Below are 20,584 nucleotides of genomic sequence, written 5' to 3'. Positions count from 1 at the left end.
ACTCTAGATCTTTCCACCTTCTGTCTTAACACCTCAATCCACCTATTCCTCAGAAAGACTCTAAGATCAATGTCTGGAAGTCTCTCTCATGGAGAACAAGATTGTAAAGAACTGTCACTCCTTTTATTACCTCTTCCCCCCAAAAGAAGCAGACCCTTGGATGCGTCATGAATAATGCGCTCTTGATCTGACTTGCCTTGTTACCCCTGGCCAGCCCAAGCAGCTGAGGTCTGAGCTTTACTCGCCCTGCATTGTTGTGCAACTCTGGCAAAGAAAAAAAGTCTCCACTCTCAGACTGTGGTGACGTGATCAGGGTTCTCTTGAATTTCTATGCATTCAATTTCCTCTCTCTCCTTCCGTTTGGCGCGTTTCTTTTTCTTGTGGTGCTTTTTGGAAGGAGGAAAAAAGGTTAGGAACACAGGCAAGATCACAAAACAGTGCAGAAGCGTGCAACCCCCGGTGAGCAGCAAGCATTTGAACAGTGTGAAGGTCAGGTTTGAAGGCACAAATAGGAGGGGGAGCAACCCAATAAGAAAAGAAGTCATGTTTTGCAAAATGGCTGTCCCATGCTCTTGCAGGGAGCTTTTTATACACTGTGTTCTGGTGTGCTCAGTCGCTAGTACAAACGTGTAGAGTAGTGGCGCACAGTGGTCAATGGCAAAATTCAAAGTGAAAATAAGGCACAGGATAGAAATGCAATCCATGTCGACATTCCACAGTGTCATTAAGCCCAGAACGCCCAGCTCAATTGAGGTGACACTGAGAATCAGCCACAAGTTTCCCAGAGGATGGATCACCAGGAAGAAAGTCAGGACTAACACGAGGAGAACCCCGAAACCTGCGATCAGAACAGGTACGATGACTGACAAACTGTAATGGTCTGTGAAAACAAAGGAAGGGTTAAACACGATGAAGCGGATACTCTTGGAGAGGGACAGGGGCCTCAACTTGTCCAGAACTTCTATGACTTCCTTCTGCTTGTCCCTGCTAGTCCTGGCCACCAGATATAAGCGCGAAGCGATGATGTTGTTCTCATCCCCCGCCCTGGAGAAAATGATATCATTACGGAAATGTTGGAATTCTGGCTTTTTTAAAAACGAGCTTTGTAGGACACTGATGAAGTCGGTCTTGTTATTGGAACTGATGTTGCTGACTTTCAGAAACTGATAATACTGTTCTACCCAGGACACTGCTGTAAAGCCACTACAGAGCCTCTGCAGGTCCTCCTGAACACTGCTGTTCCAGTACTCCAGGGGTTCATAGATGTAGAATCCTATCACAGGGCTATAGTTGCTGAAATACTTTTGCTGAACCATGGCATAGGAAACACTCGGGGAGTCACTGGCTAGGAGGTTGATGATGCTGGCTCCATCACTGATCTGCAAGCACCCCATGAAGGAGAAGGAGGCATAAATGAGATACAGGATCACCACAAAAGGCTTCACATAGATATTGGTAATCCATTCGTTGTAATGTTCTCGGAGGAAGTGCTGAATGAAATGGTGCTGGTAGGGGTTTGTCTCATGATGGGAGGTCTGTTGGTGCCCATCGCTCATTACTGTCTGGAACCACACAGGCTTGCGGTCCAAGTATTCCGCAGAAGGGATCTTACAGCAAAAGATGCTGTGGTACCGGTTTTGCTCTAGTTGTCCAGCAAAGACCAGGCAAGAGCCAAAGAAAGAGAAAATGTAGAAGTAGTTCAGTAGAATAGAGACACACATATTCTGACAGAAGACCTTCACTGCCTCTATATTCGTGAAAGGGCTGGCACCCATACCAAATGTGATGAAGTACAGGGAACTGGTCATGGTGTAGGTTACCATCACATCAGAATAGGCATCAGCTACCCTGTCTTTGAAGGGCAAATTCTCTTTGGTTCTCCGCCATCCGGATAGAAGCTCAAATACTCCTTTAGTTCCATGACCTAATAGTAAGAGAGAGAAAGAAAGAAAAGTTGCTTTTATTTCCACCTATGATTCAAATGGTTTCATATAGATAAGTGATACTAAACATACATACTCTATTCTTCAAAGTAGCATGTTTCTCTTGTTAGCAACTCAGAGGCAATATGTGTTCTCTGTGTAAGTTTGGGTAAAAACTGGCTTTATTGATATTCTGGGTGAAATAAAAATAATCGTTGTTTATTATATTTACCTGAAAATTTGTAGACACAGTGCTGTTTCCACATGGTATTTTCTCCCTGGGTGCACAGCCTTCCTAAATGAACCACGTGTTATCAAGAGTGGAGGCTGTCACCTGTTATCTTAAATATCAATGCATGTTCTTGACCAACTCATTCCAAGTCCTTTTAAATGGGTTTGTGTGCTGATTTGGAGAATTACAAGATGGTATTAAATAGTGAAGCGACTTTACTTTTTAAATAGTTGTGATAATATGCTCATCACCAATCCATACGCATTTTTGGTCCGTTTTAGTCTTTCTTGTGGTGCATGGGCAGACGCAGGTGCATGTACTCATGTATGTGCATGAGTAAGCTTTAGGGTGACGTCAGGGATCCTCTCTGATAGTCCTTCAACCTTGTTCTTTTGAGGCAGGTTCTCTTAATCAAGCCCAGAGCTCACACACAGGTAGGGCATGTCTCGCTAGCCAGCCTGTCCTAGGGATCTGGTCTCCACCTTCCAAGGCTAGATCATAGGTGGGCCGCTATGCCCATCTGGTATAGGTTCTGAGGATTCTTTGCTTCACATATGTGGATGAAGAATTTCTTTTCTAAAAAATTGCTGTGTACCTTTTGTTTTTATATCTCTATATACGTATTTATATATATTATTTAAGGGTTAACAGTAATATTTGTTTAGTCATACTTGAAAATCTCTTGTCTTCTCTCAGCTCTGTCTGGTTACTTTTAAGAAACTGACTGGTTTTAAGTAAGACCCACTTCCTCATTGGCAAAAGAAGAAAACAGCTGTGAAAACAAAGATAATAGACTACATTTGTAATTTCCCCCCTTTCCTCTACTTCCTTGAAGCTGATCTATCAGTCATCCCTTATAGTATATGAACTGGTAACTTTCTGATTGAGTGGAAATCTTCATAGATTATTCTTCCCATTATAGCACAGCAATCCCAAACGTGAACCATTCCCACGAGCTGTGCTTGGATTGTTCTCCAAGAAATGTATTAGCTAACAACGACACTTAAGGACACAGAATGACCTAGTTCACAGAAATCTGGACAATGGACCTTATAAGTTATCTAGATACTAGAGTTAATTAAGAGCTCTATACATGATTCGGTTCTCAGTACAGTTGGGATTGCTACAGTCTTTTATAAGTGCACTGGGTTTTACTGGTGGCAGATTTTGTCATTTGATCCCCAGCGTTCCTTTCCTTCCTTCCTTCCTTCTTTTGACTTGAGACTTTTTTACTGGAGTGCTTTTCATCCAGTGTCTTTTGTATGACAGTGTCACACAATTCAGTGGTAACTGGAAATCACCCAAGAAGCCTGTTGGAAAACCACAAGGAATTTTATCCTAAACATCCTCATAACCTGGAAGAGTCTTAGGTAACGCTCCCAAGCCCCGCATGGGTTTGTTAAATGTGGTTAACTTTCTTCCCCAAACAGTGGTGCTTTGTAGGAGAGTGAGCATTTAAATGTTCTTTTAAATGGATAGCTGAGTCATGTTTCATGAATTCCTTTTATGATAGCATGTATAAATTTAACTATATCTGATGTTAATCTTTGATATTTCAAAGAGCAATGACTCTCTCTGGGGTGCCATTATTAATTAATTATTGGTTAAGCAATAGAGTTCTTACCTCAAATATAAAGCTTTTGCTGTCTTTTCTGAATTTGTCCTGTCAGGGAAGATATTTTCCTAGCAAATAAAAAGGGTTATAAAAACTGCAGATGGGTAAAAGGCAGGCTTAAAAATGTTTTTGCAGGCAATTATATTACTTCCAACATATAATTATAAGCTGAACACCGGTGTTATTGGAAAAAAATGCAGTGAAATAAATAACAACAGTGGTTCATTCATATCTTCTGTAAGACTCATTGACCAAGAGGAAGTCATTCTCTATTACTCTCTTGACAACATAATCTATGATGATAGTGGTTAGGGTCATTGAAATAAGACTTTAATTAGAGCAGCTCTCTTTGGAAATGAGGACATTAGTTTTCTTTGTAGTCACTAGGGAGAGAAAAGCCACACGGTGCTGTGGCTAAATTTGGCTTGCCTTTGCTAATGGTCATTTCAATGGAGCATTAGGTAGCTTATGTAGGACAAGATTTTGCTTCACATAGTACAAAAGTCTCTATGTAGTACAAAAGTCTCAATGATGATGGGTCTGTTGGGTTTATGTATTCCTTTTAAAAGTATTATAGAATGAAAATGTGATCTCTTGACATGGTATGCTTTGTCTTATTCATAGGCATAGTGCATGTATTTTATAGGGTTTTTTCCACAATACTTGCTTTTCTGATTTTTACACAATTTGGTCACTTCTTAGCAGCTCAAATTCATTGGCTCCTCCAGCAATGGCTGCTAGTTCATGGCTTTATGAATATGGCCATGGTCAATCTCATCTTCTCAATTTTGTTCATCCTATTTTTGTGTCTCTCATTGCTTCTTGTGTTCATTAGTCTGTTCAAGGTCAGCTTTGTCCTCTTTGTCTCAAAGCTATATTTGAAGGTCCCAGTTATACTGACATTTTTCTGTTTCCTAAAAAAATCTTATCTAATTATTCACTTATTTAACTCCTTAGCCACAAGACAATTTGCTAATAATAAAAAATTTCCAAGGATAAGTTCTGTTCTGGTTAGGCTGTGTATTCTTCGAAGTTAGGAAATGAATTGTATGCTACTTTGATTCTGAAAAATGTTATTTTTATGCAGAATATATTAGACCATTAAAGATTTCGTGAACAGACCTATTACTATCTGTTATTTTTGAGACAGGGTCTCATGTAGAAAAGGCTGGCCATAACTATATAGCCAAGGATGACCATGAACCCTAAGCTTCCTATTTCCACCTCTGTAGTATTGTAACTATCTACCTGAGCCACTCTTTAGTGCTGAAAATTAAACCCAAGGTGTTGTGCATATCAGGTAGACATTCTATCCTCTGAGTTACATCTGCAGCCCATTAACCTCTTTCCAAACAGCATCAACTGAATTCTTAACTATGAATAAGCTCTAAACTGTACTTTTATCATAAATTCTAAATATTAATGTCTATCATTATAACAGTATAAATTTTATCCAGAAGGGCCACATACTGTTTAATAATGTACAATCCAATGTACATCTACCTAAGGCTTTTAAATAAGCCAACACATATAATGTAAAGGCAAACAAGAAACATGTTTTGACTTTCATGATCCTGAGAGAAACATCTAATATAGATATTTTAAAAGTAATAACCTAAGCCGAGTGGTGATGGTGAACTCCTTTAATCCCAGCACTCAAGAGACAGAGGCAGGTGGATTTCTGTGATCCACCAATAACAGACTGGTCTACAGAGTGAGTTCCAGGACAGCCTAGGATAGAGAAACCCTGTCACAAAAAAGCCAAATATACATATGAAACTATACATGCAAAGAAATAGTGTCATTAAGATGAAACCTTTAATATTTCTATAAAAAATAAAGATGCAGAAACATATTCAAGAAGAGAATAGCTCAAAGTGATTTGGGGTAGATACTACTCACGGTGTAAATCCTTGAGAAAATAAAATATGTGGAAATGTCTTTTCCTTTTTATATTGGGCCCTTGGATAGGTTTCTTAAATATGTATACTTCATTGTCATAAAGGTGTGTGTTGGGGGTTGCATGTATGTATTATCTTTATGACTTCAAAAACTCATTCAGTTTTTATGTTTAAATTGAGTTGCTTAAGTCAACAGGCATCTGCACGTATGAACTCACAGTGTATGTGACATACACAAGACCTGTGCAAGCCCAAGCTAGACCAAATTTCAGAATAGAGACGGGAGCTGGGCATGCATTTCTGCCCCTAGCTGAGGAGCTATTGGCAATTGTTGGTTGCTAGGAGAGGAAAGGCCAGTTTCCCTAAGAGGGGAGCCCTTGGTGAGCTGACTCTGCTCCAAAGGAAGACCAGAAACTTAAGAATATAAAGTCTGGTGGGAAGAAAAGGGGATGTGAATCTACAAAGAGGTGGAGGAGTGGGATTGAATATGATCAAAACATATTGTATTAAATATTCAAAGAGGTATTAAATCATATAAGTAGAACTTATTACATGGAGAAAGGAACACTTTGTAAATCTTTTGTATGTTTAATGTCAGGATTAATGAATCTTGAAACTAGTAGCCCTTTTGTCTTTGTAAGTCTGTTTTTGGGGCTGTCACATACACGGCAGGAAGTCTAGCCTCTGTCCTGTTATTTACTCATTCTCACAATATACTCACACTCATGGTAATAAAATATTTCCCCAGATATGGATAAATACTCTCTAAAAGCAAAAATTTCCTTAATTGAAAATCAATGGTTTAATTGAAAGAAAATCAAATTATTTACACATGTACTTGGTTAATTAATCACCCTTTCCAGATTTTACATTTTCAGTGAAAAGTACTAAAGACACAAGTATGGTTCATAATGTATTTTATATCCTACAACACAGAAAACACCTATTAACAACCTAGAATACTTATTTTAGTCTTATAATTATTTATTTTATCTATTTTTTATATAGTTGTATCTGTAACCTGTCAATTCACTCACAAAGAACTGGGGTCTTACAAATATTAAATAAAGATTTGAGATTATTTATTCTTGATGACAGTATACCTGTCTAGCAGGTCTGTTAACCATGGACATCCCCCTTTTTTTGTTGTTGTTGTTTTGCATTCTGGTGTGCTTTGTTTCTTGGTCTCTATTAGTCTCTACTCTGGTGCCACAACATTTCTCTATAAAGTTCCAACTTCCTCTTCTGTTTAGGTAATCATGTTTACCCTTACCATGAAAGTCCTCATATTTCAAGTGTCACCCCAAAGACCAAGGCAGTATAATCTTAGCTGAAGATATATACATTAAATGTGTGACTTACCTCATTACATGATTGCCTGCATTTTGAATATTTCTTTTTGCTACTTCAGTCCTGAGTAGAAGTAAGCCTCATTTACTTTCCCCGTAGAAGTATCATCCTTACCTAAGGCCATAGTTAACTTTAGGTACAGCTTCAGTGAAGGTCCTGACTAATTAGAAAACACCCATATTACAATGTGTGTGTGTGTGTGTGTGTGAGAGAGAGAGAGAGAGAGAGAGAGAGAGAGAGAGAGAGAGGTCAACTGTATATGAGCTTCACCTGGTAAGAAAATCTCTAGGTCAGTGTGGCCTGTGAGAGATTAGCCGAATTATGTTAACTGAGTTAGAAGGACTTGTTCACTATGGATGGCAACATTCCCTGGGCTTGGGGTCCTGTACTGTTGAAGTGGAAAAAAATGAGGTGAGCAAAGCATGCATGCATTAATTCTCTCTCCACTCTCGACTTCGGATGCAACGTGACTAACACCTTCAAGCTCTTTGCTTGACTTCCCCACAAGGGTGGGCTGTGACTTGGAATTATAGACTAATAACCCTTCCTGTTCTTAACGTTGTTTTTGTCAGGGTGTTTATCACAGCAACATGCGTGTGTGCATGAAATTGTGATTATTTTCTTCTCCTCAGATATCAGCTTGTTTGCAGAGAAAATCATTAACAAACTAATGTCAAAAATACAATTATCAATAACTTCTGCTTCTTTGGGTCTGCGAATTGTACTGTACTATACTGTAGTGTACCATATGGATAATATTCGCTTATAAGTGAGTACATGTCACGCATGTCTTTCTGGGCCTGGAGAGGTAGTGTGGAGGGATATGAGGGTGCAGATCAGATGTTGGGAGAGTGTGGCAGGCTCAGGTGGAAGAAAGAGGGCTAGCAGAGAGAAAAGAAACTGCCAGTGGGGTCATCTCTGAGACAAACTGGGAACCTACTACAGGATAGGGTCCTGGGAGGATAAGGGGGTGACTCCAGCTGAGACTCCTAGTAGCAGGGCTTATGGAGACTGAAGAGACCATCAGACAGGACTCCTAGTGGAGGGAAGGGAACACCAGCCCACCCACAAAATCTTCATCTCAAAACTTAAATTGCCTAATATCTACTTATAAGTGAGTCTATACCATGTGTGTTTTTCTGCTTCTGGTTTACCTCAACTCAGGAGGGTCTTTACTAGTTCCCACCATTTGCCTGCAAATTTCATGATTTCATTGTTTTAAATTGCTGAGTAGTATTCCATTGTGTAAATGTACCACAATTTCTGTATCCATTCCTCCACTGAGGGACATCTAGATTGTTTCCAGTCCTGATGACACCTGATAGGCTAGGTCAGATGGAAGGGGAGGAGGACCTCCCTTATTGGTAGACTAAGGGAGGGGTAAAGGGGAAGAAGAAGGAGGGAGGGTGGGACTGAGAGGAGACAAGGGAGGGGGTTAAAGCCAGGATATAAAGTGAATAAATTGTAATAAATAAATAAATAAATAAATAAATAAATAAATAAATAAATAAAATGTGCCCTGCCTATAAGATCCTCATCTCCTCCTAGTCCCACCCTCTCTCCCACATCCCCTCTTTCCTATTCTTTAGAATAGGAGAAGGCCCCTACCCAGAATCCCCAGCTCATCTATTCACAGGAGGACTGAGTTTCTCTTCTCCCTTGTGGCCTGATAGGGAAGTCTCATCAGGGGGAAATGATAAAAAAGCAGGCAACATAGGCTGTGGCAAAGATATGCCCCACTCCCCTAACTAGTGGGCTGACATGAAGACTAAGATGTCCACTGGACTTATCTTCTTGGGGTCTGTGCATTGTAATATGTCTATCCTGTACTATATGACTAAAATCTAGTTATAAGTGAGCATACACCATTTGTTTCTTTTGGGTCTGTGTAACCTCACTCAGGATGATCTTTTCTAGTTCCATTCATTTGCCTGCAAATTTCATGATTTTGTTTTCTTAGAAGTGTAATTTGTGTAAATGTACCAGTTTCTTTATCCATTCTTTGGCTGAGGGACATCTAGATTATTTCCAGCTTCTGGCTATTATGAATAAAGCAGCTACAAACATGGTTGGTCAAATGCCCTTGTTGTATGGTTGAACATCTTTCAGGTGTATGCCTAGGAGTGGTATAGCTGGGTCTTGAGGTTTGGCTATTTCCAGTTTTCTGAGAAAGCAACAGATTGATTCCCAAAGTGGTTTTACAAGTTTACACTCCCACCAGCAATGGAAGAGTATTCTGGACAAAGGAATCTTAATTGAGAAAATTCTTCCATAGATTGGCCTGTGATCAGGTACTATTTTGATTAATTATGATTGCTGTGGGTGGGTCCAGTTCAAAGAGGAGAGGTGCCATTCTTGAGCCCATTGTCCTGGATGATAAAAGAAAGCAAGACCAGCAAGTCATGGAGATCTAGCTAGGAAGGTGGGTTCTTTCATGGGTTCGGCTTCAGTTCTTGCTTCCGGGTTCCTACCTTGCATTCCACCTTACTTCCCTCAGTGATAGACTAGGACCTAAAAGTTGTAAGATGAAATAATCCCTTTTCTAAGTTGCTTCGGTCATGGTATTTTATCACACCATTAGAAAACTTAACTATGACCACATACTCTTTTAATAAGCAGACTTGTAAAAAAATCACCTCTAAAAATACATAGAAAATGTTTTACTTTACATTGAGGTTAGAATTATGACACCTCAATGTCAAATATATCAATGAATAATAAACGAAAGAATAAAATTCCAATTAAAACAGCAAATCAGCTGAGAATTTTAGATATTTTATAAATACTTATAATTTATAACTATTTCACTTGCTAGGTATTACATGTTACAGCATTTGCTCTTTCTTTAGTTGCTGATTTTATTTCTGTTTTATAGAGACCAGGTCTCTCTGTGTGGCCTGGCTCACGTCTAACTCACAGAGATCCCCCCTGCCTCTGCCTCCCATGTCCAAAAGATGTACAAGGCTTTTAAGCTTTTAGTGCTTATATAAACTCAGAAGACATAGAGTAGAAATCCGTAGCCAGGAACATATGCTGGTTTTACCTGAAGACTTTTGAGTGAAGGCCTAGTTTGATGTTGCATGTGGTTTCTCTTGAAATGCCATTGTCCTAACATGAATGATATAGAAGATATGGCGAGATTGGCATTGTAGTCCCAAGGGCACAGGAAATCAGCATAAATTTGAAAAATACTCTCCTTCCTGTAAAAGGCAGTTAATGGATTTTATTAGCTCTCTAATAATAAAAGAAGGAACTGAAGAGTCTTGTGTGACTTTCAGAACGGTTGTGTTTCTTACATATATCTATGTATCTTCATGTATAGGAGAAAAGGAGTCTTGTTTCACAGTTCACATTTAATCATTTTGGACTACTTATAGTTTTATTTGTATAAACATTGTTTAAATCCAGTATGTATGTTTTTCACGTATCACATTGCATATGTCTGTGTGTGTGTGCAAAGAGAGTCATTCTAAAGCCTACTGATTACTAATAGCTGAAAGTACTTTCATACTTAAACTGTTAAAATTATGTAAATAGCATGATTTGACACTGTAACTGTTACATAGTCTTCACAGCAGACTAATGAATTTGTCCCAGATCCTCCACTTCCTGGCTTTATGACTTTGTTATTCTTTTTTTTTTTTTTTTTTGTCTTTTTGTTTTAGTTCTTTATTCTGTCAAATGAGATAGCATAGAAGCTCTCGTTGGAGGACCCTTGCGCACATGTTCCTGGATTGTATTAAACACTGTGCTTAAAGGAAAATCTTCACGTTGTTCTGATGTTGGTCCTGATGCTGGTCTTGATTCTTGCCATCAGAGATGTTCCGAATCCTTGGAGCTGGAATGCCATGCTGGCTCCTTTATGTGTCTTGGTTATGGGTAGCTGTCACGTCTCAGCTGGCTGAGATCCCTGAAACTCTTCAGCATTTCTCCCCCTAGGGCCTCAATGCTTTGACGGTCTGGAGTTACTGAAGAAACGGCACCCATGAAGACTCTATTCTCCTTGCTAAGGAAGCATGTTGTGGAAATGTTTGTTTCTTCTTTGTACCTCTATACCTTCCAAGTTCTACAAAATAAATACAGATTGTTTCTTTGAGGGCAAAATAGAAGGCTTGGTAACTGGGTGCTGATGAGCAGGCCTCAGTCCTCCTATGAGCTGGTCTGGTGCTCATAGCTGGACTTAGTGTTGTCCTCTTTACCATAATCTCAGAAAACAGCACCAGGCAGGGCAGCTCTGTGACTTCATACATGGAGATGACATAAATGCCCTCTATGATCACAGACAAACACAAACAGGACAGTATTTCCAAAGTATAAAGATGCCCAAATACCCCGGAAGTGGAGTTAGATGATTCATTCCTAATTGAGGCTTAGCTCTGCTCTGCCATTCTCCACCTCCCCGTATAAGAACTATCAAGAAAACTGAGTAGAGACTTCCTCCCCTCCTCGATAGTAACAGACTCTTTCCAGCACTTTTTCAAATCCTATAATGCTTACAAAAATAAGGAAGTGGGTCTATTAAAATGCCCCCTTTCTCAAATGCTCCTGTGTCCCAGTGGTATGAGATTTTCTTCACTACTATCTCCTGATGAACCTAAATTGGTAATATTATCCTGGTATATTTGGTGGTCTTTGGCTTGAGGGGACTGATGCTTTATGATGAATTTTATTTTGAGGAAATGAAATATATTAAAGATTTACTCTTGTTTGTTTTATAAGCTGGTTTCTTTGAGTGTAGGAGTTTTAGCCAGGGACATAAGGTGAAAGCAAGTCCAGGAGGATTGACATATCCAAACAATACCACAAAGAAGAGACAGGGCTTGCCCAGGAAAATAACATTTTAGTTTTGTTCTCATTAAAAACAGAGTCTATGAGAAGGGGGAAGATCTTCTGAGAGGAGCATCACATAGACATTGTTAAGGGAGTCAATTGGAACCAAAGACTGAATGCTTTAAGAAAAAACAGGGGGTAGCAGATTGAGCAATTGAAAGTGGACCAGAAAACTCAAAACTGTACAGTGGATAAGAGGAACAGATTGGTAGTTTGCACACTAAACACCAACATGCACTTTACAGACCAAGACCGGCAAGTTCTTTCATTGTATGGGATTGTTTTAGTTATTTTTGTTTTTTTGTTTTCCCATATGGAGTTTAGAATTGCACTTTCAAGGTCTGTAAAGAACTGTGTCCTCATTTTGATGGGGATTGCATTGAATCTATAGATAGCTTCTGTTAAGATGTCATTTTCACTATGTTAATCCTACTGATCAATGAGTCTGGGACATTTCCATCTTCTGACATCTTCTTCAATTTCTTTCTTCAGAGACTTGAAGTTCCTGTCATATAGGTCTTTCACTTGCGTGGTTAGAGTTATACCAAGATACTTTATATTATTTGTGGCTATTGTGAAGGATATAGTTTTCCTAATTTCTTTCTCAGCTTATTTGTCATTTGTGTATAGGAGGGCTACTGATTATTTTGAATTAATCTTTTGTCCAGCCACATTGCTAAAGCTGTTTATCAGCTTTTTTTTCACTGGTGGAATATTTAGGGTCGCTTACATATACTTCATATCATCTGCAAGTAGTGATACTTTGACTTTTCCATCCCTGAGTTCAAGCTATACTTCAAAGCAATCATAATAAAACTGAATGTCACTAGCACAGAAAAACACTGGTTGATTAATGGAATCAAATCAAAACAAAGGCTCAGAAATAAACCCTGTGGTCACTTGATTTTTGACAAAGGAGCCAAGCCATACAATTGAAAAAACACAGCATGTTCAACAAATGGTTCTGGTGTTACTGGATGCAAATAGATACATATTTATTTCCCTGCACAAAATTGAAATCCAAGTGGATCACATACATCATCATAATACCAGATACATTAAACCCATTAGAAGAGAAAGTGGGGAAAACAAAAACAAAAACAAAAAAAAAGAAGAGAAAGTGGGGAAGACCATTAAACTCATTGGCACAGGAGACAATTTCCTGAACAGAACACCAACAGCTCAGGCTCCAATATCAACAACTGATAAATGGAACCTCTTGAAACTGAAAAGCTTCTGTAAAGCAAAGGACATTGTCAATAGAACAAAATGACAGTCTACAGATTGGAAAAGATTTTCACCAATCCTATATCTGTCGTAGGGCTAATAGCCAAAATACATAATGAATTCAAGTAACCAAACACCAATAAACAAAATAACCCAATTAAAAAATGGGGCACAGAACTAAACAGAGAGTCCTCAACAGAGGAATAACAAATTGCAGAGAAACACTTAAAGAAATGCTCAACATCCTTAGTCATTAGGAAAATGCAAATCAAAATAACTCAGATTTTACCTCACACCTGTCAGAATGGCTAAGATCAAAATCTTTTTTTATGGCTTTTTAATTTTTTAAAAAAATTATTAATTACACTTTATTCACTTTGTATCCCCCCCTGCAGTTCCTTCCCCCTTCCCCTCCCAAATCCTCCTTCCCCCTTCTCCACGCATGCCTCTCCCCAAGTCCACTGATAGGGGAGGTCCTCCTCTCCTTCCTTCTGATCCTAGTCTATCAGGCCTCATCAGGAGTGGCTGAAAATCTTAGGCAACAGCACATGCTGACGAAGGTGTGGAGAAAGGGGAGCACCCCTCCATTGCTGGTGGGAGTATAAAGTTGTACAACCACTTTGGAAATCAATTTCCTCGGAAAATTGGGAATAGCTTTGCTTCAAGGGAATATACCCAAAAGATGCTCCACCATACAACAAAGATACTTGCTCAACTATTTTCATAGTAGTTTTATTCACAGTAGCCAGAATTTGGAAACAACCTAGATACCCTTCAGCCAAAGAATGGATAAAGACACTGTGACACATTTACACAATGGAATACTATTCAGCTTCTAAAAACGAAGAAGTCATGAAATTTAAAGGCAAATGGATGAAACTAAGAAAGGGCATCCTGAGTGAGGTAACACAGACCCAGAAGGACACAAATGGTGTATACTCACTTCTAAGTGGATTTTCGAAATATAGTACAGGATAAGCATACCTCGAGGCACAAATCCGAAGAAGATAAGTAACATAGAAGATCCAAGGGAGGATGCATAAATCTCACCCAGGAGGAGAGACAGAATAGACAGAGGTATTGGCTGAAGAGAGGGAACAAGTTAGGTGAGGGAGTGTAGAAAATTAAGAGGGCGGAGATCAGACCTGAGGAGAACAAGAGTGACAGGACAGAAGGCCTGTCGACAAAAGAGAAACTGAGGGTGGGGACATCTCTCTGACAAGCTGCAGACCTATATCAGAATAGACCTCTGGGAAGATATGAAGGGTACTCAAGCAGGGGCTCCTAGTAGCAGAGGCCATAGAGACTGAAGAAGACTCCCACTAACCAGACTAGTCTCCTAGCAGAGGGAGGGGAATACCAACCCACCCACAAAGACTTTGACCCCAAATTTACCCTGCTTACAAGATGTGCAGGGATAAAGACAGAGCAGATAGAGCAGAGGTTGAGCAAATCCCCAACAAATGCCTGGCCCAACCAAAGACAACCTATCAGAGCGCACCAACACTTGATACTGAAGGACACTCTGCTAAACTCGCAGAGAGAAAGCAGCCTCACTTGTTGTCCTCTGAGAGGCTCTACCCAGCAGTGCCTCAATACCAATGCTAAGACTCACAGACAAACACTGGGCAATGTGTGCAGGGAGTCTTGTGGAAAAGTGGGAGGAAAGAGATAAGGACATGGAGGTGACAGGAGTTCCACAAGAACAACAGAGCCAACCGGGGCCCAGAGGGGCTTGCTGAGACTGAAGCATCAACCAAGGACCATGCAAGAACTGGACTTAGGCCCCTACAAATATTTGCAGATGGGCATCTTAGGCTTTATGTGGGTCCTCCAGTAAGAGTCCTCTAGTAACTGGTCACTGACTCACTTGCCAGGTTTTGATCACTTTCCCCTTGGTGGGACTGCCTTGCCCAGCCACAGGGGAAGAGGACACGTTCAGTCCTGTTGCAACTTGATGAGCTGGGGAAAAGGAGAGGTGGAAGGAGGGAGGGACGGCGTGTGGGACTGGAAGGGGAGGAGAGATGGGCCTACAACAAGGATATAAAGTGAATTAAAAATTAATAAAAGAATTAATAAATATTTAAATTCTTTTACTTCAAAACAACAAGAAAACAAAACACAAAACAAAACAACGCCCCCCCCAAAAAAAAAAAAAAAAAAAAACAAGACCCAGACTACAGGATAATTTTCCATAGAACCTAGAGGAATGATAAATTCATCTTAGCTTTTATTGAGCTAATGACATTTAAAGTACAGAAATTGATTAAAAAACTAAGTTATTCATTTGAAGGTTATTTCCTGAGTGCCTCCCACTAAGAAGGCACAGGAAAATGCCATCACTTTGAAGTTTAATAACCGCTATTTGTCCCATTTGAAAATCATATCACATCCATATGTCTGAATTTAACAGTTCGTTAATTGCTGGCTTTGGGGATCTTTTATCCTATAAAGAGTAAAATGGATGATGGCTTAGGATTCCTGTAACACCAAGAGCTACAGAGTGCTTAAGAAAATGTCTGATCTAATCTTTAGAAAATGTATTTGAAATGAAAGGGACCTTACTTGGCAAATTTAAATCATGCACCCATTTCAGTTTCTATTATATATTATTCAAGAGAGAAAAATTTCAGAGTTGTACATGGACACTCGGTAAAAGCATGGTGCTGCAGAGGACAAGTGTGTTGGGTGCATTCCAAAGTTGTTGTTGTTGTTGTTGTTGTTGTTTTTTAACATTCGTCCCCAGTGAAGAAAGGGCGTATGGTTGCAATCACCCTGAAGAGAATGGCCTGATGTCCATGGAAATTCATTTAATCAGGAAGCTCATGCCTGACATGGCTCCAGTCATTTGAATAGTCATTAAATTAATGAACCAGGACTTCTCTTTTAGTTTTCCTTTATTGGAACAAGGTCTTTCTAAAGTACACTAAACCTATATCCCCTCTTTTTGTATGCATCCCCATGATTCTGGCTTCATCACTATATATTATTGGAGAGAATTAGTTTAGCCTCTTAGTGCCTCAGTTTCCTACTCTGGAAAAATTTATGTGTCGATATGAAGTTGAAATGAATGGCTTCAATGTCTCTAGAATAGTTCCTGGAGCACGGGAGTGGTAGCTCTCATTATTTATTGAGTAGTTCATAGAGGCCTCATCTTTTTTTTTTTTTTTTTCATGCATCAATAATCAGGAGGTAATACAATTTGGGAGTTTACTGCAGGTCTTTGTCCATTTAAGTTCCCTCACTGTGATCGATCAGATGTGTGGCCTTGGGCAAATGGACTATTTTCTGGTTCTCTTTGCTAATCTGCAGAGAGAAAGAAGAGCAGTAACCTCAGAAAGGTTGGCATGTTCAGAGGAATCTAGCATAGCACTCAGTTGCTACAAATGCCTGGTAGCTAGCTAGTGCTCACCAGAAAGTTAGCTGTTGCTAATAAGTGTGTTGAGCCGAGTCTCTAGGCGCCTCCCAGCCAAGTACAGGCTTCCTTCTCAGTGGGAAAGCTCTCATTCTTTCAGCTTCCTGAGGTCTGTCCTCTTCCATAAGTTCAATGCTTATGCTTTACTACAAGGGCAGTTTATGAACAGAAACGTTACAAGACACTGGGTGCCAATTTCCAGAGGCTGAAGGGTGAATTTGAACCAGGTCTTAAAGTAGATTTAGATTGTTTTCTCTGTTTTGAATTCATTCTGTCTTTAGAAGTTAGTTGTGTGGAAAATAATGATAAACAATCTGTCTTAGTTGGCTGCATTCAATTAACTGAGGCATTTCCATGGATGCTGCTATTCAGAATAAGCCCATAGAGCTGTTCTCCTCTGGTGGCAGGAGGCAAGCTGCAAGAGAGCTTTCCAGACTTGGAGATACTGTTTAGTTCACAGAGAAAACCAGCATTACCTTTAATAAATGATGGCATGTCGGCCCTCCTCTGGCCTTTATCTGCCACTGGTTGGGATTACAAGTGTGCAATATCATGTTCTATAATTTATTTTTTATTAAATGTTTTTAAGAGTTTGAGCTATAAAGCTAATTTAGGTTTTTTTTTTTTTTTTTTTAATGTGGATATCCAGTTCTTTCAACAACACTACTTGAAAGGATTACTTTCCCAAATTGGATTATCTGTTTTTGTCAGAAATCAACTGACTATGTCAGGACTTATGACTAGAGTCTCCATTTGATTCCATTGGCTTATATATCTGTCCTTGTGCCTATAGCATCATATCTCAATGACTTTAATTTATAGCATTTAAAAAAAATCTCTAGTTTGTTTTTTAATCATGTGTAGGGATGTTATGGCTAATCATGGTTATTAACTCGACACACCTGGGAAGAGGGCTCCTCAACTGAGGAATTGCTACCATCAGACTGGTCGGCAGAGATATTTTTGAGTTATTTTCTTGATTGTTTTTTGATATAGTTGGGTCCAGCCCACTATGTGTGATGTCATCTGTAGGCAGGTGTGCCTGGGCTGTATAAGAAAGGTAGCTGAGCCAGGCATGTTGGCACACGCCCGTGACGTTGACATAAGCCACACCAGATACTTTTATGTGTCATAGTATATAATTCTTTGTCATAGTATATAATTACCTTTGTCATAGTATATAATTCTTTTATTTGCTGCTGTTTTTTCTTGGTTAATACTTTGGTGGGGCTTCTAATATTTGCATAAATAATATTGGCCTCCAGTGTTCTTTCCTGCTGTGTTTTGTCTGGTTTTGGCATCATGCCAATATTGGTCTCAGAGAATGAATTAAAAGTCTTCTCTAAGGATGGAGAGGAGGTTGGCTGGTTAAGAGTGATGGATGCTATTTCAGAAGAGCAGGGTTTCCTTCCCAGAACACATATGGTGCCTCAAAAACCATTTATAACTTTGATTCCAGCGGCTCTGTTGCCCTCTTCTGGCCTCTGTGGGCACCAGACATACTGACAGACATACATGCAGGCAAACACACCATCCATATAAAAGGAAATAACAATGAAAATCTTAAACAGTTTTCACCTTTACTTAATATCTGAAACAGAAACTCATACGTTCCAGATAACCTCCTCCGTGTTGTTTATAAATTACAGCACATCCAAACTTCCTCATCAGTCAGCATTTAGCGAAGTACCTATGTGATTTGAACCAATTTGTTCTCATCACTAAGCAGTATTTATAATACTCCCACACGATTTAAACCAATTTAGCTTTCCCACGAGAGGAGTCAGGTGGAATAAAAAGAGTGAGGCTGTATGGCAGATGTGTGGCAGGTAAGTGCAGGAAGAGAGCCCTGAAGGACACTCAGCATAATGGAATCTTGGCATTTCAAAGGTTGTCATGGCCCTGGTATAACCCTGCCCCCTCAGTCCCCTCTCCTTTCTTACTCCTCATTTTCTCCACTATAATTTTAAACCTTTCTCTGCCCTTTGAAAACTGAATGGAAATAAACTAGCTGAAGTATTAACATCAATGAGCAAGGCTGTGAGAAGGCTTAGGGGATAAAGGTGTCTGCTCTGCCTGGTGATGTGAGCTCAACAGTGAGGGTCCATATGAAAAGGAGGACAGAGCTGACTCCAGAAAGCTGTTTTCTGACCTCTATACCTTTACTGAAGGCACATGTGCCCACTGTGCCCACAACAACAATAACAACAAGGCAGTTTGAACAGGAGCAACTGAAGTTAGAATAGGGGCTATTTTTTTTAACCTGACTAATATTTGTAACTTAGGGCAGTGATATCATGTGGGATTCAATGACTTCAGAGCACAAACAGCCACAGAATCACTTTCCTCACAATCCTCATCAAAGTAGGATGCACAGAATTTTTCCCTTTTAGCATCGTGAAAATGCAAACCTTTCATTTACATGTTTGATGAACACATTTTTTTTTTTAAATCAAGTTGAACAGGCATTTATTCAGCATGATTCATGTTCTGAATACCAAATGCTAAGAGAGAACGGGGTTCAGTTATTTCTATTTTGAGAGGTTTACAGTCTGGTGAGGAGAAGACATCTATTTAAGAAAGAAATAAACATTTAAAACATTTTAAAGGCATGTCAGTTCTGGGACACAGGCTTTTGCTGTAATGTACAAGGCACATTTATTTTATCACACAGAAGTGAGGTAAAAGCATCTGAGCTCATGTGGGAAAGGCAGCCTGAAGGAAATGATGCTAAACCTCTCGAATGACGCTGCAGGTGGCGAGGGCTGGAGAGAGGGCTCAGTGGTTCAGGGCGCTCTTTGCCTTCCCTGAGGAATACAGTTTGGTCTTTCCAGCACTCAGGTCAGGTGGTTCACACCACCTCTAGGTTCAGCTCCAAGAGAGCTGATGCCTTCTCCTGACTTCATGGCCAACTGCACTTGGCCATGAAGTGCACTTGCACACACGCTCAACCTATACACATAAATAAATAAATCCTTTAAAACAAACAGTGGCAGATATTAGAGGTGAGTTCCACCTAAAGACTGATTGGCCAGGGTTTTCCTTTCTCCTTCAAAGCAGCTAATCTAAAAACTGCCAATTAACTTTTCTTATTCTCTTTCCTTTGATTCCACAGGAGTAGATTCATATTCTAATCTTTCTTTTCATTCCTTTTTTTTCCTTCTGATGGGAACTGTAAATATGTCTTGAGCCCATTTCCTTTGCTCATTAAATAACCTCTGCACACTCGAGAATACGAAAAAAACAGTTGTTTTCCTTTGTTCCAAATTGCCAAGGAAGAAACACATTCATCCCCTGCATTCCAATTAACATTACAAAATGAACTGTTGCCCTTGGGATTCACTAAAAAGAATTTTTCCTGGCATCCTTGCAGCTCGGGGTGAGAGGTCTTGTTAGTACATTCACAAATCCCCTAACATTTAAGCAAAATGTCTCCATACACAATTTCTGTGCATGTACTTGGGCAGAAAGCACATCTTTTTTTTTCAGTCCTATGACTTGCTCTGCCTTCCTCTTGATCTATCCAGCCAGTACAGAAAGGATCAAGAGGAAAGATGCATTCCAAAATGCAACTCCTATGTATTTTGTTTCTGCGGTGCTGAGAATAGGGCCTAGGGTTCTCCTACACACTAGATGAGAGTTCTGCCACTGGGCTAGACTTAACAGACCCTACAAACTCTTAAACATTCTTCATAACTACAAAGAGGAGCACAGATTATTGTAAGTAAATATGGACGAACTTCCTTAGACAGTAACAGAAAATGAAGTGCTTATATTAATGTTTTATATCAGTAAAAATACTTGTAAGTGAAGACCTCTTTAATTCATTAATAATTTTTTTAAAGTGTGTGTTTATTGATGGGATACTGGAGAAAGAGCAGGAACAAGGCAGAGAGGGTCTCCTTGCCATTGGATGTTACATTCTAGTCAGAAAAACACTAGAAGAAATAAGCTCAGTGTATTACATGTTGATGAATTAGAAAATTTAGGCAGAAAGGGAGAATTCAAAGTGTCTGTGGGTAGTAATTGGTGAGTATTCTATTTTACTCACTTTATATTTGAGACAGAGCCTAACTGTGTTTTCTCATGTGG

At 39.5% G+C, this 20,584-nt stretch overlaps 1 protein-coding gene across 1 annotated transcript in view; it reads right to left on the bottom strand.

The window, feature by feature from the left end:
* Positions 1-290: 290 nt before the first annotated feature.
* Ptchd4 (patched domain containing 4) overlaps positions 291-20,584 on the bottom strand; it is a 180,934-nt gene continuing 160,640 nt past the window's right edge. Inside the window, exon 3 of the mRNA XM_055614900.1 lies at positions 291-1,924. Coding sequence (XP_055470875.1) covers positions 291-1,924 — 1,634 coding nt within the window. The remainder of the gene's footprint in view (positions 1,925-20,584) is intronic.

Source organism: Psammomys obesus, unplaced genomic scaffold (genome assembly GCF_907164565.1).
Source record: "Psammomys obesus unplaced genomic scaffold, mPsaObe1.curated_primary_1811, whole genome shotgun sequence".
Lineage (NCBI taxonomy): Eukaryota > Metazoa > Chordata > Mammalia > Rodentia > Muridae > Psammomys > Psammomys obesus.
This window is presented reverse-complemented; position numbering and strand designations above follow the sequence as displayed.